This window comes from Prenolepis imparis, unplaced genomic scaffold (assembly GCF_030444845.1).
Source record: "Prenolepis imparis isolate NDT839.2.m4 unplaced genomic scaffold, iyPreImpa1.0 SCAF_12, whole genome shotgun sequence".
In the NCBI taxonomy this organism is placed as follows: domain Eukaryota; kingdom Metazoa; phylum Arthropoda; class Insecta; order Hymenoptera; family Formicidae; genus Prenolepis; species Prenolepis imparis.
Genome location: NW_028141170.1, coordinates 7568062 through 7582227, shown reverse-complemented (window position 1 = coordinate 7582227; position 14166 = coordinate 7568062). Strand labels below are relative to the sequence as shown.

At 31.4% G+C, this 14166-nt stretch overlaps 1 protein-coding gene across 8 annotated transcripts in view; it reads left to right on the top strand.

Moving 5' to 3' along the window:
• Neto (Neuropilin and tolloid-like) overlaps positions 1 to 14166 on the top strand; it is a 116697-nt gene that overhangs the window by 58664 nt on the left and 43867 nt on the right. For all 8 annotated transcript variants that reach the window (XM_083052222.1, XM_083052219.1, XM_083052221.1 and 5 more), the window contains 2 exons: positions 11258 to 11721; positions 12567 to 12801. In XM_083052222.1, the coding sequence (XP_082908348.1) occupies positions 11258 to 11721; positions 12567 to 12801 (699 nt within the window). The remainder of the gene's footprint in view (positions 1 to 11257; positions 11722 to 12566; positions 12802 to 14166) is intronic.

Here is a 14166-nt window from a genome sequence, read left to right as displayed (position 1 = left end):
TATATGTTCCGATGGTGCGAGGATTTTGTCGCGTTTACACTTCCTCGTATGCGAGAACTTTCGGCCACTTGAAAAGTTTCTCTTTCCCCTTTGTATATACGATCTTTCTCCATTTCCTTTTTCGCAAGAAAAGTTTGCGGCAATATAAGTTACTGGTGCGTAATCCATCCATTAAAACTGATGCATTGGTTGCTGCAAACAGTTTATACTATACCCAAAGTTATTTTATCTTTTAGGAAAGAATAATACCAAAAGAAAAGAGCATTTTGATATAACATTGAATTATCAATATTTATTTAATAATGCGCTATTAATTTAAAGAAAAAAAGTTGAGATAATCTCGTGTTCAATATTATTGATTTACCATTCTCATCAATCATGATTATTATTACAGTTCTTAATTAAAATTTCTACATGATATATTTTTTTCTCAATTTCTTTATTTTTTCATAGAATATAAAAATTATAAATGAGAACAATAATATTTTTTTGGTACATCTTTCAAACAAGATACAAACATTTGAAATTTAATTTCAGTATGATTTTTTTATTTCTGAATAGATATATAAATCATTGTAATAATTTAATTAGTAATACCATTTGACAATAAATCTCTTGTACTTGACTTTTAAAACATCCGAAAATTGCTCAGACTAAAAAAGAATTTAAAATGACATACCTTGTATTTCACGAAGCCGAGTATGAATCCGTAAGAATATCCGTGATGCGCTCGTTTTTCACTGGATATTTTTGTCTTCAACCAAGTGATCGTCGGCACGTTCGCTGTGCAAAAGCGGTCATAATTCTTTCTTAACAGATTCCTGAAATGTTTCCTAACAGATTCCTGAAATGTTTCGCTCACGCAAAAAAAAGAAGACAACAAACAATAATTTATACTTCTCGTAAGCAAGATTGAACTAGGACTAAAATTATCGACTCGTATCTGTCACTGGCTTCGTACGAACGATGAGCTTAATATATTCGAAAATAAGAAAAAAAGAATGTAAGACAAGAAGAGAAAGAGGAGTTGCTCTCGCAAGTAATAGAAAAAAAAGTTCTGTTATTTAAATTTAGAAATAAAGCTCTCTCTTTTGTAGGATTGTATCAAGGTTGAAAAAAGGCAATAGATGATAAGAGCAAAATTATATTAAAAATTTTAATTAAAATTCTGTGATATTTGTAAATTGATCATGCATTGATGCGTTTTTAAAAATGCAATATAGATAATTCAAAACACACAAGACTAAAATACATATGGCAGCACGAGATATTTCAAATTTTGTTAATATATAACAAAATCTGGCTAATCTTTCGAAAATATTTTTGCATTAATAAAAAGTTGATAAAAGAAACGATATTCTTTACACGTAGAAAATAAAAAGGATTATATATATGATTTTATATTATGTAATTTTTTTATATTGTATAATATAATTTACTAATTTTAATTTTTTATAATATAATTGCACCACATAAAATATTTATATAGATTTAGAGAATTGCCTAATATTTTACTATATACTCTCGCGTATCAAATGGACAAGAAATATTGATCGCATTTGTTAAAAAAATATAACTTTGAATTTATTTCCAATATCCTCTTATGTTGAAAAACATAAAATTGAAACGTAAAATGGTTTTCATGTTTGATTTATTCTATATTTGAAAAAATATACAGTGAAGTAAATACGAGTTTTATATATATACATATATATATATATATATATATGGTTTTATATTATATGTATATGGTATATATATATATATATATATATATATATAATATTTATATTGCGTCGGGCGATATTAATAACGTTTTATAAATGATATCAGTTCATATACGAGCAGCGGTAGCAGTGCCGCTTTAGAGAAAGAGATCGATAATACCGAGAGAAAGACACTGAAATTCAGATGCTCGAACAAAACAGACTAAAAAAAAAGGATCGAAGGCTGCAATTCTTTTGTATAGCAAATACTGAAGGCAGCAAGCCCGCGGCCTTAACGGAAATATCCTTCCTCTTGCTCTACCCTGGACGTCGATTTCCGGTGTGTTTACGGATTCCCGCGCGCGCCGTGTATTCTGGACAAGAAAAATACGAGATGCGTCCACGTGAAACTCGAAATGGAAACGCGGGAGATGTATTTCGATTCTCGAAAATCCGCGCAAATTCGCCCTATGCGTTATTCCGCCCGATATTAAGCACACTCGGCGCTCATCTTGCAATCGTGCGATTACATAAAAAAAATAATGTTCCACGCGGATTATTCTGCCATGCAACTGGCTAAAAATGACAACATGATGGCGGCTGTGTCTCTATAATTTTTTTTCTTTAGTATTTTAAATATACACACACTAGAGTGATAAATATAATTCTTTTTAAACAAAGATTGACGCAGTTATATAATTACAAGCAAACCTTTTTGTGTACAGGCATTTATTTCGATAGAAACAAACAATCGGGGAATATTTGTCTCAGCAATAGTGATTTTTTCCTCATCATTTTTTATTTATATTAATTTTGTTCAATATTCTCTATATAGATTTTTTAATAATACGAATAATACGAATATCTCCAATAAACACAACGGTTGTATTTATATATTTCATGTATATAGTTCTGTATACATGAAATAATAAGATAATAAAATAATAAAACAATAATGTCTTATTTTATTATTTTGTCTCATATAATTCAGTGCAGAACTATTATACATGAAATATATAAATACAATCGTTGTATTTATTGGATATTCGTATTATTCGTATTATTAGAAAATCTATATAGAGAATATTGAACGAAATTAATATAAATAAAAAATTATGAGGAAAAAATCACTATTGCTGAGACAAATATTTTCCGATTGTCTGTTTCTATCGAAATAAATGCAGTCTTGTACACAAAAAGAGATTTGCTTATAATTACAAAAATTATTTACTTTTGATTAAGTTTAATTGCATTGCAATATAATCTTGTAGATTAATTATTTTTGAATAGCCAAGTTCTTTTCGAAAATGCATTGTAGCATGTTTTCGCGAAATTTCAAGCTTTATAAGCAACGTAAACACGTCGTACATTATTGACAGCTCTTCGAGAGCTGAGTTTACTGGGTAATAGACGTTCAATCATTAATACGACAAGGCGAAAATATGCGACAGCTTTAATATACAATCTGTTCATTCATCGAGGTTAAAGAATATACCATAAACGAGAAAAATTGACATAAGTCTTTTATTTAAATTTCTTGTTTTAATGTCATCAAAACTTGAGTTGTTTAAATTATAATATATTAAATTATAATGTATTTAATTATAATGTATTCTGTCATGGCTGTAAAAAAATATTGTAGAGAAAACTGAACTCAATTATATTAATTATTAAATTGGCATGATTTATAAAAGATCATATAATATGACATTCTATGCATATCGAATTATATATAACACAATTAAATACACGCTATAAAAGAAGTTATATTTTCCACAAAATACTAGAATTCTAAACAATATATGTGCAATTCAAATCTTTGTTAAAGTCTATAAAATACACACACACACAACATACTATTTTTTCTCTTATAGTTTATGTTAAAAGTGATATATTTTGCAGACATATTTTGCATTTTTTGGAAAATCGTAAAACGTATGCGTCGCATGAATGAACCTCTTGTTGAAGACAAGATAGCAGGATTGTATCACCTGGTCGTAAATCCGCACCGTTCGCACGTTGCTACTGTAGTTTCATCGTGTCGCGTACCGCGAGAATTCAGGAAAGATTTATTTAGTAAGTGATTTAGTGATAGACCAGTTCGTGAACCGGTCAGACAGACTGATCGACCGGCCAATGCACCAATGGCGCACTGTGTTGATAAAAGAAGTGAAGCTTGGGGAATTGGGATTGGATGAAGAATCGCATTCGATGCCCAAGGAAAATATCGCGGGAGGAAATATCGTCCAAAGAAATATCGCTGTTCCGAAGAACCGACATTATTTTTATTACATAGCACCATATAAATTCTGGTTAATATTACTTTTGTAACTTTATGAGAATCGGCTAGTCGTTGAAATTGACCGAGTATAATCGACTTGTAAAATTTTAATTGATTTAAATAATTTTAGATTTATTTATTATAATATTGATTTACTATACTTTATTTAATTACTTATATAGAATTTTTTTAAGATTCTATATATTATATCTATATAATTATTTAATATTTTATAAAAATTAAGAGAAAAATATATAGAAAAAAATCTTGAAAGCTTCTTTTAAAAATATTTTGTAATATTGCAAAATATATAGTGTGCATACACAGCAATACACAATATATTCATATATTCAAATTTAAAATCACTTTTCTGCGACACCATAAATGCTCGTATAAATGTATTGGAAATACGCGTACTTTGCCAACAGAAGCAATGAGATTGAAGCATAAAATGACCACCACCATTGCTGTTTTGCCAAGATAGATCTTAAAAGCGATTGCGCTCATACGAATCGCCGTTGGTGAAATGTGTTTTGTATCGGAAAGAGTCGTTAGAACTTCAAGAAGGGAGAGAGTGACAATAAATCTGACTCGTACGTGCAGCATTTATGCCAACGGACGGAAGACGTAAAGCACGAAAAGTGACAACCATAAACAAAAAAACTTTTCTGTTCGTCGAAGGATTTACGAGAACGTATATAGAGTAGCTGATTCGAGATAACTGCACATGTGACATGCATTATCAATTAAATGCAAATCAAGAGCTCATTTAACTCTTTACGTGCCGATGAAAATAATTTCCCGATTTCCTATTTATCTTTTGTGATATTTTTTTAGGATATAAATCTTGAATACATACTTAACATTAATAACTTCATGAAATAATGTTTACACTTGTTATGCGATGTGTCGTTATCCTTTTTCTTTTCTTTTTTTTTCTTGCTAATGGATCTCTTTGATGGGCCACTCGGCGGAATACTTTTTGCTTCTCAACAAAAAGTAAAATATATAGCATGGTATACCGTCTTTTTCCAAGCATTGTAACTAACTTCCGGAGTCGTGCAATAAATCTAGAGGGAAGAGCATCATCGCCAAAGCGTATCGTTCTAGTAATTCTCGTTCTTGGTGAATTTTCTTATAGATCGAAAAATATCTGCTTATTCACTAAAATGACTCATTAACTTGTTCATTGAACATAGATTTTTCTATCTTTCGCAAAAAATCAAGAATACACAAAGTTAAAACAAACAATCAAAGCTGAAGAAAAGATTATTGAATGACTCAATATTTTAAAGAAGAGAGAGAGGAAATTCTTACGAAAGAAATAAAACAGAAAAATCAAACAGAAATCATGAGATCAATCAGAAACTCGTACAATGCGTTTTTCAGATCATCGATAACAAACGCTAACTTTATTATAGGACAAAGGACCCGCATTGAGTGATCTCATTTTACAGTAAACGTGAAGCAGAAATACGGGTCGATGAGCTCGATGAGCTATAGACCGTGTGAGCACAATTTTATGTCGACGATCCCCTTCGGGACGAAGGACGTTCCTTTTAATAGAAAGTCAATTTAATAGACGCGAAACTAGTTAGATATTATCTCGTAGAATTATCGATGATATAGCGAAATTACAAACAGCTTACGCGAGATAAAGCCATATATATATATATATATATATATATATATATATATATATATATTGTATATACATATATATTCCTCGTACGATAACATAAAGTCTACGTCAATATTAGAAAGTAAAAGATACGCATAGCGTACTCTCTGCTTAAAAAAAAAAAAGAAAACTAAATTCATTATCTTAAAAAATTCTTTATTTTTTATGAGAGAATTTTCATTGATTTCTTTTCTTCTTTTTTTCTCGATTTTTCCGTCTATTCATTGATACAACTTTCAATCCACGCTGCACATATCAATTCCGCAAAAGCGTTATGTATATTCTGTTATTTTTGTATATTCTATTACTTTTATTAAAATGAAAATTAATTTACAAGATTCTGCCTTTTGATCATAAACATGAAGATGTAATTGTTATCGCGATTCGAAGAGAAAACGCGGGCGTTGCGCTTTGCATCACATCTTTCATTATTGAGAAAACAATATCCAAAGGGATTTGTGACTGGAAACGAAGAAAATGGAATTCTTTGTAGGTTTTCCTGAGTATATAAAGCTATAGGTGTTATACGAGAGTAATGGTATTTGCCAACGCACGCGACCTCAGCTGTAAATACATATACATGTATATGTATATAGACATATATGTACGTCTTCCAAGAGAGACGTACAGACGAATGACGAATATTATATATTTATATAAGGGCAGGTCGTATATTATATGTGCAACAATATTTCGGAAGCTTCGTGCCTCCTTTAGACGGAAATACACGCGACATACTTAGCTACTCAAGATGATAAAACCGCGAGATATTCTTTATATTTATCACATTTCATCGGGATGTACGTCACATTTCTCGAAATGTATGTCACAAACGCGCTTAAATTCGCGATTCGCTAGAAATCTGTTTAGTGCACATTGACTTACCAACAATTTTATAACATCCGCTCTTAGAATTTTATTTAAATATGTTGCAATTTTAATTCGCACGAGAATCATATGCAGTTACAAATTATAATTAAATCTGTAATTGATTTTTTTCTTTATGAAAATATTTAATGAATATTATATACATATATATATTCATTAAATATTTTTATTAAATATTATATATAATTAATTTTATATATATGTATACATATATATAATTTATATTTTTTGCATTATAAAAACTTACAAAATTATTTGAGATTTTGATTAAAGTTACTTGGGGGGGGGGGGGGGGCAGAGTAAAACAAAACAATTTATTACAATTTAAAAAATTCTAGCAATATAACAGACAGGAGATGATCAAATACTTTTCAGTTTCATAATTCAGTTTCATAATCATTTTCAGCTTCATAAGTGAAGTGAGAATACGTATATTGTCTAATGTATTCTTTAATCCACCGTAAAAGCAACTCATATAATCTGATGATCTTTATTTAATTTAATTAGAACAGGCAAACATTTTAAAAAACAAAGTCAGTATATTTGCACATGTACGCGTGCATTTCGCATCTTGAAAGAACATTTAACATGGATAGTATCGATTGGCGAGATTGCGTATAGGGGAGTTATCTATATGCTTACAGTATTATGTGTAGAGAAGAATATTTTAGAAGTTGTTCGTAAAACTTGAAAACTCTTCCGATTCGTCATCTGATGTATTTCTTTCACGTATATCACGTATCTTACTTTCCGCCGTAACGTGAGAAATAAATTCTGCGCTGCCGATGCAATGCCCATAGGAATTAAAGCTGCAAACAATCGCGGCTTCATATGCGTGACTGTGATGCAGAATCGCTCGCACACATTTAACTTTACTATTTTTATATTAAATTTCAACGGGTTAAAATTTGCTATTTTCAAATTTTTTTTTCTGTTATTTGAAACGATATCAAATTGTATTATTGTTTAATAGAACGGAGCAATAAATTTACAATATTTTTAAAACAAAGGCACATATGTATGAAAAATAACTGTTATTTTTATACAGTTATTAATTAATTTTTTTCGTACAGTTTTTACGTATCTGTTGATATTTAACGATTATATAGAGTTGCTTTTATTTTATGCTATCCCTCATCTATATTTTATTCAATTTCCTTTGTACGTCGAATGCCTGCTAGGTTACCACAAAAATTTTTTAATTTTACAAATAAATTTGTACTCCACGCGAAATGAAGTTAATTCAGGCTTACACAAGTGTGCTATTCCGAAAAGACCACTTGAGACACGTTGCACATTATAAAATAAACAGCCATCACAGAACATTTTCTTCTTAACTTTCAGTACTACTCGTTGAAACTACTTTTATTTTAGAAAATTTGCAATCTCTCTCTTAGGCCCAGCAAAATCGTGAAATTAATATATATACATGTAAAATATGAATAGGATAAATAGAGTACTTTTTAAAGAATGACAGAACAGAAAATAATTTTTTTCAATAATAATAAATTTAATATAATATATAAGGAATTATATAAAAAACCAAAAACAAGAAATATTTAAAGAAATATATGGAAGCAGCATAGGATTGACTATATTAATAAATAAGAATGAAAAAGTCAATATATTTTTATTACTGATTCTGATTATCTAAATTTATATTACGTGTTAATACTATTAATCTATTAGTCAGAATTGCAAACACTAAAGTATCGCTCGTTTCACGCGGGATACGAACAATGAAGCCATTTTCGGAATGAAATGAGAAAGATGGGCTTCTTGATGAAAAAGTGATAGCGTACTGTGCGATGAATGTCTCGAGTGAAAAAGAGATTATCGCAGATATGTTGCAATCTCATCGTCGTACGCGAGACGAGAAGAGAAAGGAACGCGAGAAAGCGAGGTGAGGAAAACAAGAAGCTACAAAATTGTTTGCCAGAGCACGGACAGTCGAGCATGAGAGAGAAAACGAAACGCTTAGCAGGCGAGGATCTGATTTACTTGCTGCAGGTGGATGTAGATTTCCGCCGTCGTTGTTGCTCGTAGAAACCCGACGCCTCTGAAACACGGCGTTGCAGGAAGCTCTCGAAATTTAGCGGTATAACCCCAGTGACTGGTTTGCCGAAATTTCACAATGCGCGATGAAAATGTTCGTCTGTGAATAAGAAACGAGACGAACATGTTACACCTTTGTTCATTTTACAAGAGATCGAGAAACACTCTACACTCTGTTGATATAATATTTTGCACAAAAATATTAATAAAATTATTTTTTTTTTAAATTTTTCTTAAAATTGACACTATACATTGATCTTAATAACAGATAGAGTGACAGATTTCATTTACATTAAACGCAATCAATTGGATTTTGAATCAATTAAAATCATCTTTTAATGAGTAAAGACAAATATTGGTTTATGATGGGGGGGGAGGGGGGGGGTTAAACAAATCATCAAATTATTTAAAAGAAATTTTCTTTTTAAAATAAATGACAAAATTAAAACTTTTGATTTTGTTTTAATATTTTTCTATTTTTATTCCTTGTGAATAAACAGACACGAGAAGTTACCTAATTTCTATATTTTACTACTTTACTAAACTTTACTTCGAGCAACGGCAAATGTAGAAGCTGGTTATATACATACCCTTCTTCGCAAAAAGGGCGGTAAATGGAGCGAATGAATTCTGATCTTATCGGTGCGCGGTTATTCTCCATAAGAGTGGTGCATCCTCTATCTAGCTGAGTCTGGAAATCTCGAGTCTGATAACATCGGAATACGTGTAAAATCTGATGTTTATGAGCCGCAGACAATCGCAAAGAAGTAATTGGCACAAGAACTTCTTTAAAAAATATCGGGTGTATTCAAGGAAAGTAAATTTGCTAAAACAGTTGAAGCAAAATTAATGGGAAATAATTTATTTTACTTTTTTTCCCCCCTCTTTTAAATCATTTATGAGTCTTTATAATTTTTTCATATTTGTAGAATAATATTTATCTCCTTTATAATTGATATACTAACTATATGCTGTATATAAGTAATAATAAATTGAAAATTAATAGACTAAAAATTTGATTCAAATATTACTGCGAGAGTACTTTACTTTATTTAAAACACTATTTTATATCACTACTTGCTACTTGGTATCGAGATATACCGTTCTGAAGATCTTTCAAGAGAACCTTAGATCAAAGTGTAGGATAAAAGCTCTTCGGGCAAAAACTTAGCTTGTCGCATCCTGAAATTGAATGAAGGGAAAAGACACATCATGTAAGACATTGACTTAAAAATTTGCGAGCAAAACTCTCATAAATGCCAAACACAACGAGAGCTTCTTTCAGTAAAATAGGAAGACTTAGTTGCCGAGATACAATGAATAGTACCGTACATGAGGTTATCACGCTTTAGAAGAAATCCCAAGGGAGATGTCATGTTATATACATATATCAACGTCATAAAAGAACACCTTAAAAGAACACTCTTATTGAGATGCTTCCCTGTTTGAATGCCGCACACAAGATACAGTATTGTATACAATATACTGTATCACAAGCTATTGCTTTCTTGCATCCGAGAAACACATTCAACGAAAGAAGCATAAAATGTACGAAATAGTAGATCTCTTCTGTGTGTGGAGTATATTATTCCATTATTACGTGAACTATTTCACGTGAACAAGTACTCTTACGTTACATTTACATTAAAGATGTCTCTCTAAATTCCATCTCACATTTGTATGAAATGTATTATTCAAATTAGAGAAGTAATGAATAATTTTTAGATCTTTAAACAATGATATTTATTACATAAAGAGGGGAAAGGGGTACAAGCTTTTGATCACAAGAATTATTTTATTTAAAAAAAACAGGATAATTAATGTATTTATATTATTGTACAATTATAAACCCTAAGATAATAATTTAATATTTTTTGAATGATCTGAATACTATTAATATTAAATGTTCTTGCGATAATCTGCTTAGCAATAAGCGATAACAGATTCAATAAAAAAAACAAAAAGCCCGAAGAAGGAAAATAAATATCGATATATGCGTGCTTGTTAATTAAAGCAAATCAAGTTATCTGTATTTTCGTCTGAACAATAGTAAGCGTTAAATTTCGTTAGTTATCGGCTGTTGAAAGCTAAAACGGTAAATGGCGAAAAGTTGAAAACGCACGCACGAGAATTGTATCGCGTACGTTTTCACAAATCGAATTTGAACACTCCATTTATAGTCGTGCGCCTTTTCGCGCGTTCCACTCATATATCGTTACTTCATTCGATCGCGTTAAAATATGAGTTATTATTCTCGCAGATAACACTTCTTCCTTTTCTTTCTTTTTCGAGTATATTTGAATACTGTGATTAAAATTGGCACGATTTGTGCCACAGTGCTCGCTTAAAAAAGTTATATTGTAAAAAGAAATTACGTGAGCAATTTTTAATGTCAGTACTGCATTTAATTATTGAAAGCATATAGATTTTACACAAAATGTTTTATAAATTATTTCCTATCATTTTGTGTCAAAACATTGTAGAATAGCGATAGCGATATGTGTTATAAAAGCTTTTAATTCAATTTATCTAAGAATCTTTGAACGACCCCTAAAAAGACAATCTAACTATCTAATTGAAAAAATATTTTACAAATATTTTCCTTTTGTGACTAATTTATTATTCGACACTATATTTCTGTTTTAGTTACTGGAGCGTCCATGGGAGAGACTGAGGATCCGCGCTGGAGCACGTATAGCGCCCGAAAAACAAGTCGATCATCGCTGCCGCGATCCTGGCCCTCCTCGAGTTTGGAACATGCCGCGAGGGAAACTAGACCCTCGAACGGCAAACTCCCGGAAACTACACCTTGGAGCGTAGACAGATCAAGCCCCGGAACTCGATCGGATCCGAGTTTCCTAGGAATGGTGATCGAGAGGTCCGAAGAAGACGAAGATGGGAGAAGGGTACAGCAGTCACCGGGGAGCAATCACACCGAGGATGCGAGGAAGGCACGCTATAACCCGTCCATCTCGCCCATGAGCGACAAAATAAGGATCCAGACGGATCCGTCCAATCCGATTTCCATCGAGTCGTCGTCGTCCCCGCCGTCATCGACGGTTGGCTATCATTTCGCGAAGACTTCGCCGGTTCCTGGAAATTCCTACAACGTAATTCGTACCAAATCTTATAGCTAGTAAATTATTAGAAAATTTGATCTTGATTAAAGCTGCAAATATATATATATCCCTTATACATATATCCCATATATAAATATATATAATGAATAATGTTAGACTAATGATTTCTTCATATATCTTTTCTTTATTTAACGCACAATTTGAGTTTAAATTAAAATTATAATGTACCAATATAATAGCATCAATTATTCGAATTCTTTCGCTGATAATTAAGTAAGATAGAAAGAGCTTATAAAGATATATTCATGCAAATTTTCAATAGTTTCACGAATCTCTACGAGAATCAAATATATCTATTTGAGCTTTATAGTATAATCATGGCTACATTAAACAGTAAGTTATCGGTGTTAGATTATATAATATAGATGTCGGTATTAGATTATATAACATGAATTCCTTCACGCGATATCTCTCATCGTAACAACGACATAATAGTCGTAATTATTCAACGCCGCTTCCAATATCGTAATACGAGCGATAACTATAATTTAGCATTGTCGAAATACCAATTGCCTAAAGCGGAATTGGACTTCCGTTTAATTAACGGTTTGATATCTCGGTATTATGGAGCTTATAGTCTATTGATCGTATAAATTTTCAATCTTGCGCAGTTCAAATTAACGCGACGCGTTAAGCGGCGATAAAAACCGTGAAAAGTTTCTAAAAAATTATTCATAAAGAAGCAAAGATTTTTTATTATATCACAAATTTTTCGATTTGTTGAAACGCCGTTGCATAAATTACGAAAGAACGGTATATACTGTTTCACGCATGAAACGATTATAAATTTAAATGTGACTTTACAATGTGTGCAGATAGTGGCGACGTCCGAGACACGACTATTATACGAGACGTTTTCGCGCGAGAACTTCAAAAATACGGCACCGATGACGACCTCCATCATAGTGCCACGACGTCAGATGAGACACGTCCCAGACGATCCTCTTTGCGACAAGTTTCGATTCGGAGATCAGACTAAGAGGGAATTTTATAGCCCGAATTATCCGAAACAGTATCCAAACTCCACCGACTGCTTTCGACTTTTGGAAGGTAAGTGGTTTTATTATGAGATACAAATACGTATATATACATATACATATAATTGAGTTTAAACCGAAAAATAAAAATTGACAGGACTTGAGAAATAAAATACTTTAATAAAATGTGAAATTACAAATGGGATAAATACGATAAATAATTTTTTTTAACGTCACGGAAAATTTCGTCCATAATTTCAATAATTAATATTTGCATAATGATAAATACTGCAATTAACTGCGTAATTAAATATTTATGAAAAAGGAAAACGAAGCATTATATGCAATTATTCGCGAATTTTGTATTTGGTTGCGGAGACATTACAATATTTGAATTAATCGCCGAAGATAAATAATTTAGCTGGCAATCGTGCGGTTTGCGTTAAACCGACGTGCGCTTGCAACGCTGACCGGAATATCGTGAGTGCAATCACTTTCGCGACGATGGTTCGATGGATCAATAATCGATTCCCCACACGTACATATCGTATCTTTCGCGAGAAATCGATTTTCGAGCGAGCTTCGAGGGAACTTCTACAAGATTGCCCGCGGTAAGAACACGCTAGCCAGATTTCACTTTACTGCCGCGCACCGTTCGCCGATAATGCGAAGAAAAAAGGCGAGCGTGTTGGAAAGGCGAACTCTTCCCAGATGAGGGAAACCTTTGATCCCCGATTCCCTCGTATCTCGGGACAAATGTTAGAGACAAACATCGTTTCATTTCGAGCGAAATCCTAGTAAAGTAAAGAGCGTTAGAACGTGACTTATTTTTTCGTGCGTGGAATATATTATATAATAGGGCGATCAGGGGTTACCATCGATAGACTCCAGAGTATGAATACATATTACAATAGAATATGAATACTTATTACAATTCCTATCTCTCTTATAGAATTTTGTCAAATGTGATATGCGCTATTTTATAAATCTTTTTTACTTCTTATACTTTTGATACTGATGTAATCCTGAATTATACATCGATAATTCATCTTATACAGTGACTTTATAATGATGGATAAAAATTTGCAGACGTACTTTAACATATGAATTTGAAATAAATGGTTGACATGAAATAAGATTTAATTTGATAAAAAACTTTGATAAAAACTTGGTAAAAAACTTTGTAATATAACTACTTATTACAAGTAATTGCTATATAAAATTAGATTTTTAAACATAATACACAATGTACAATTTATCTTAAAGAACGGTAAAAAGCAAAAATAATTTTATCAAGACGAATGCATTATTATGTAATTATTATAAATAAAATTGAAAGATACGGTACAACTATCTGATTGTAGAATTTAACAAAGAAAATTTCATAAAATGACTCATCGAAAAATAACAATATTTATCAACGAATATGTACACAATA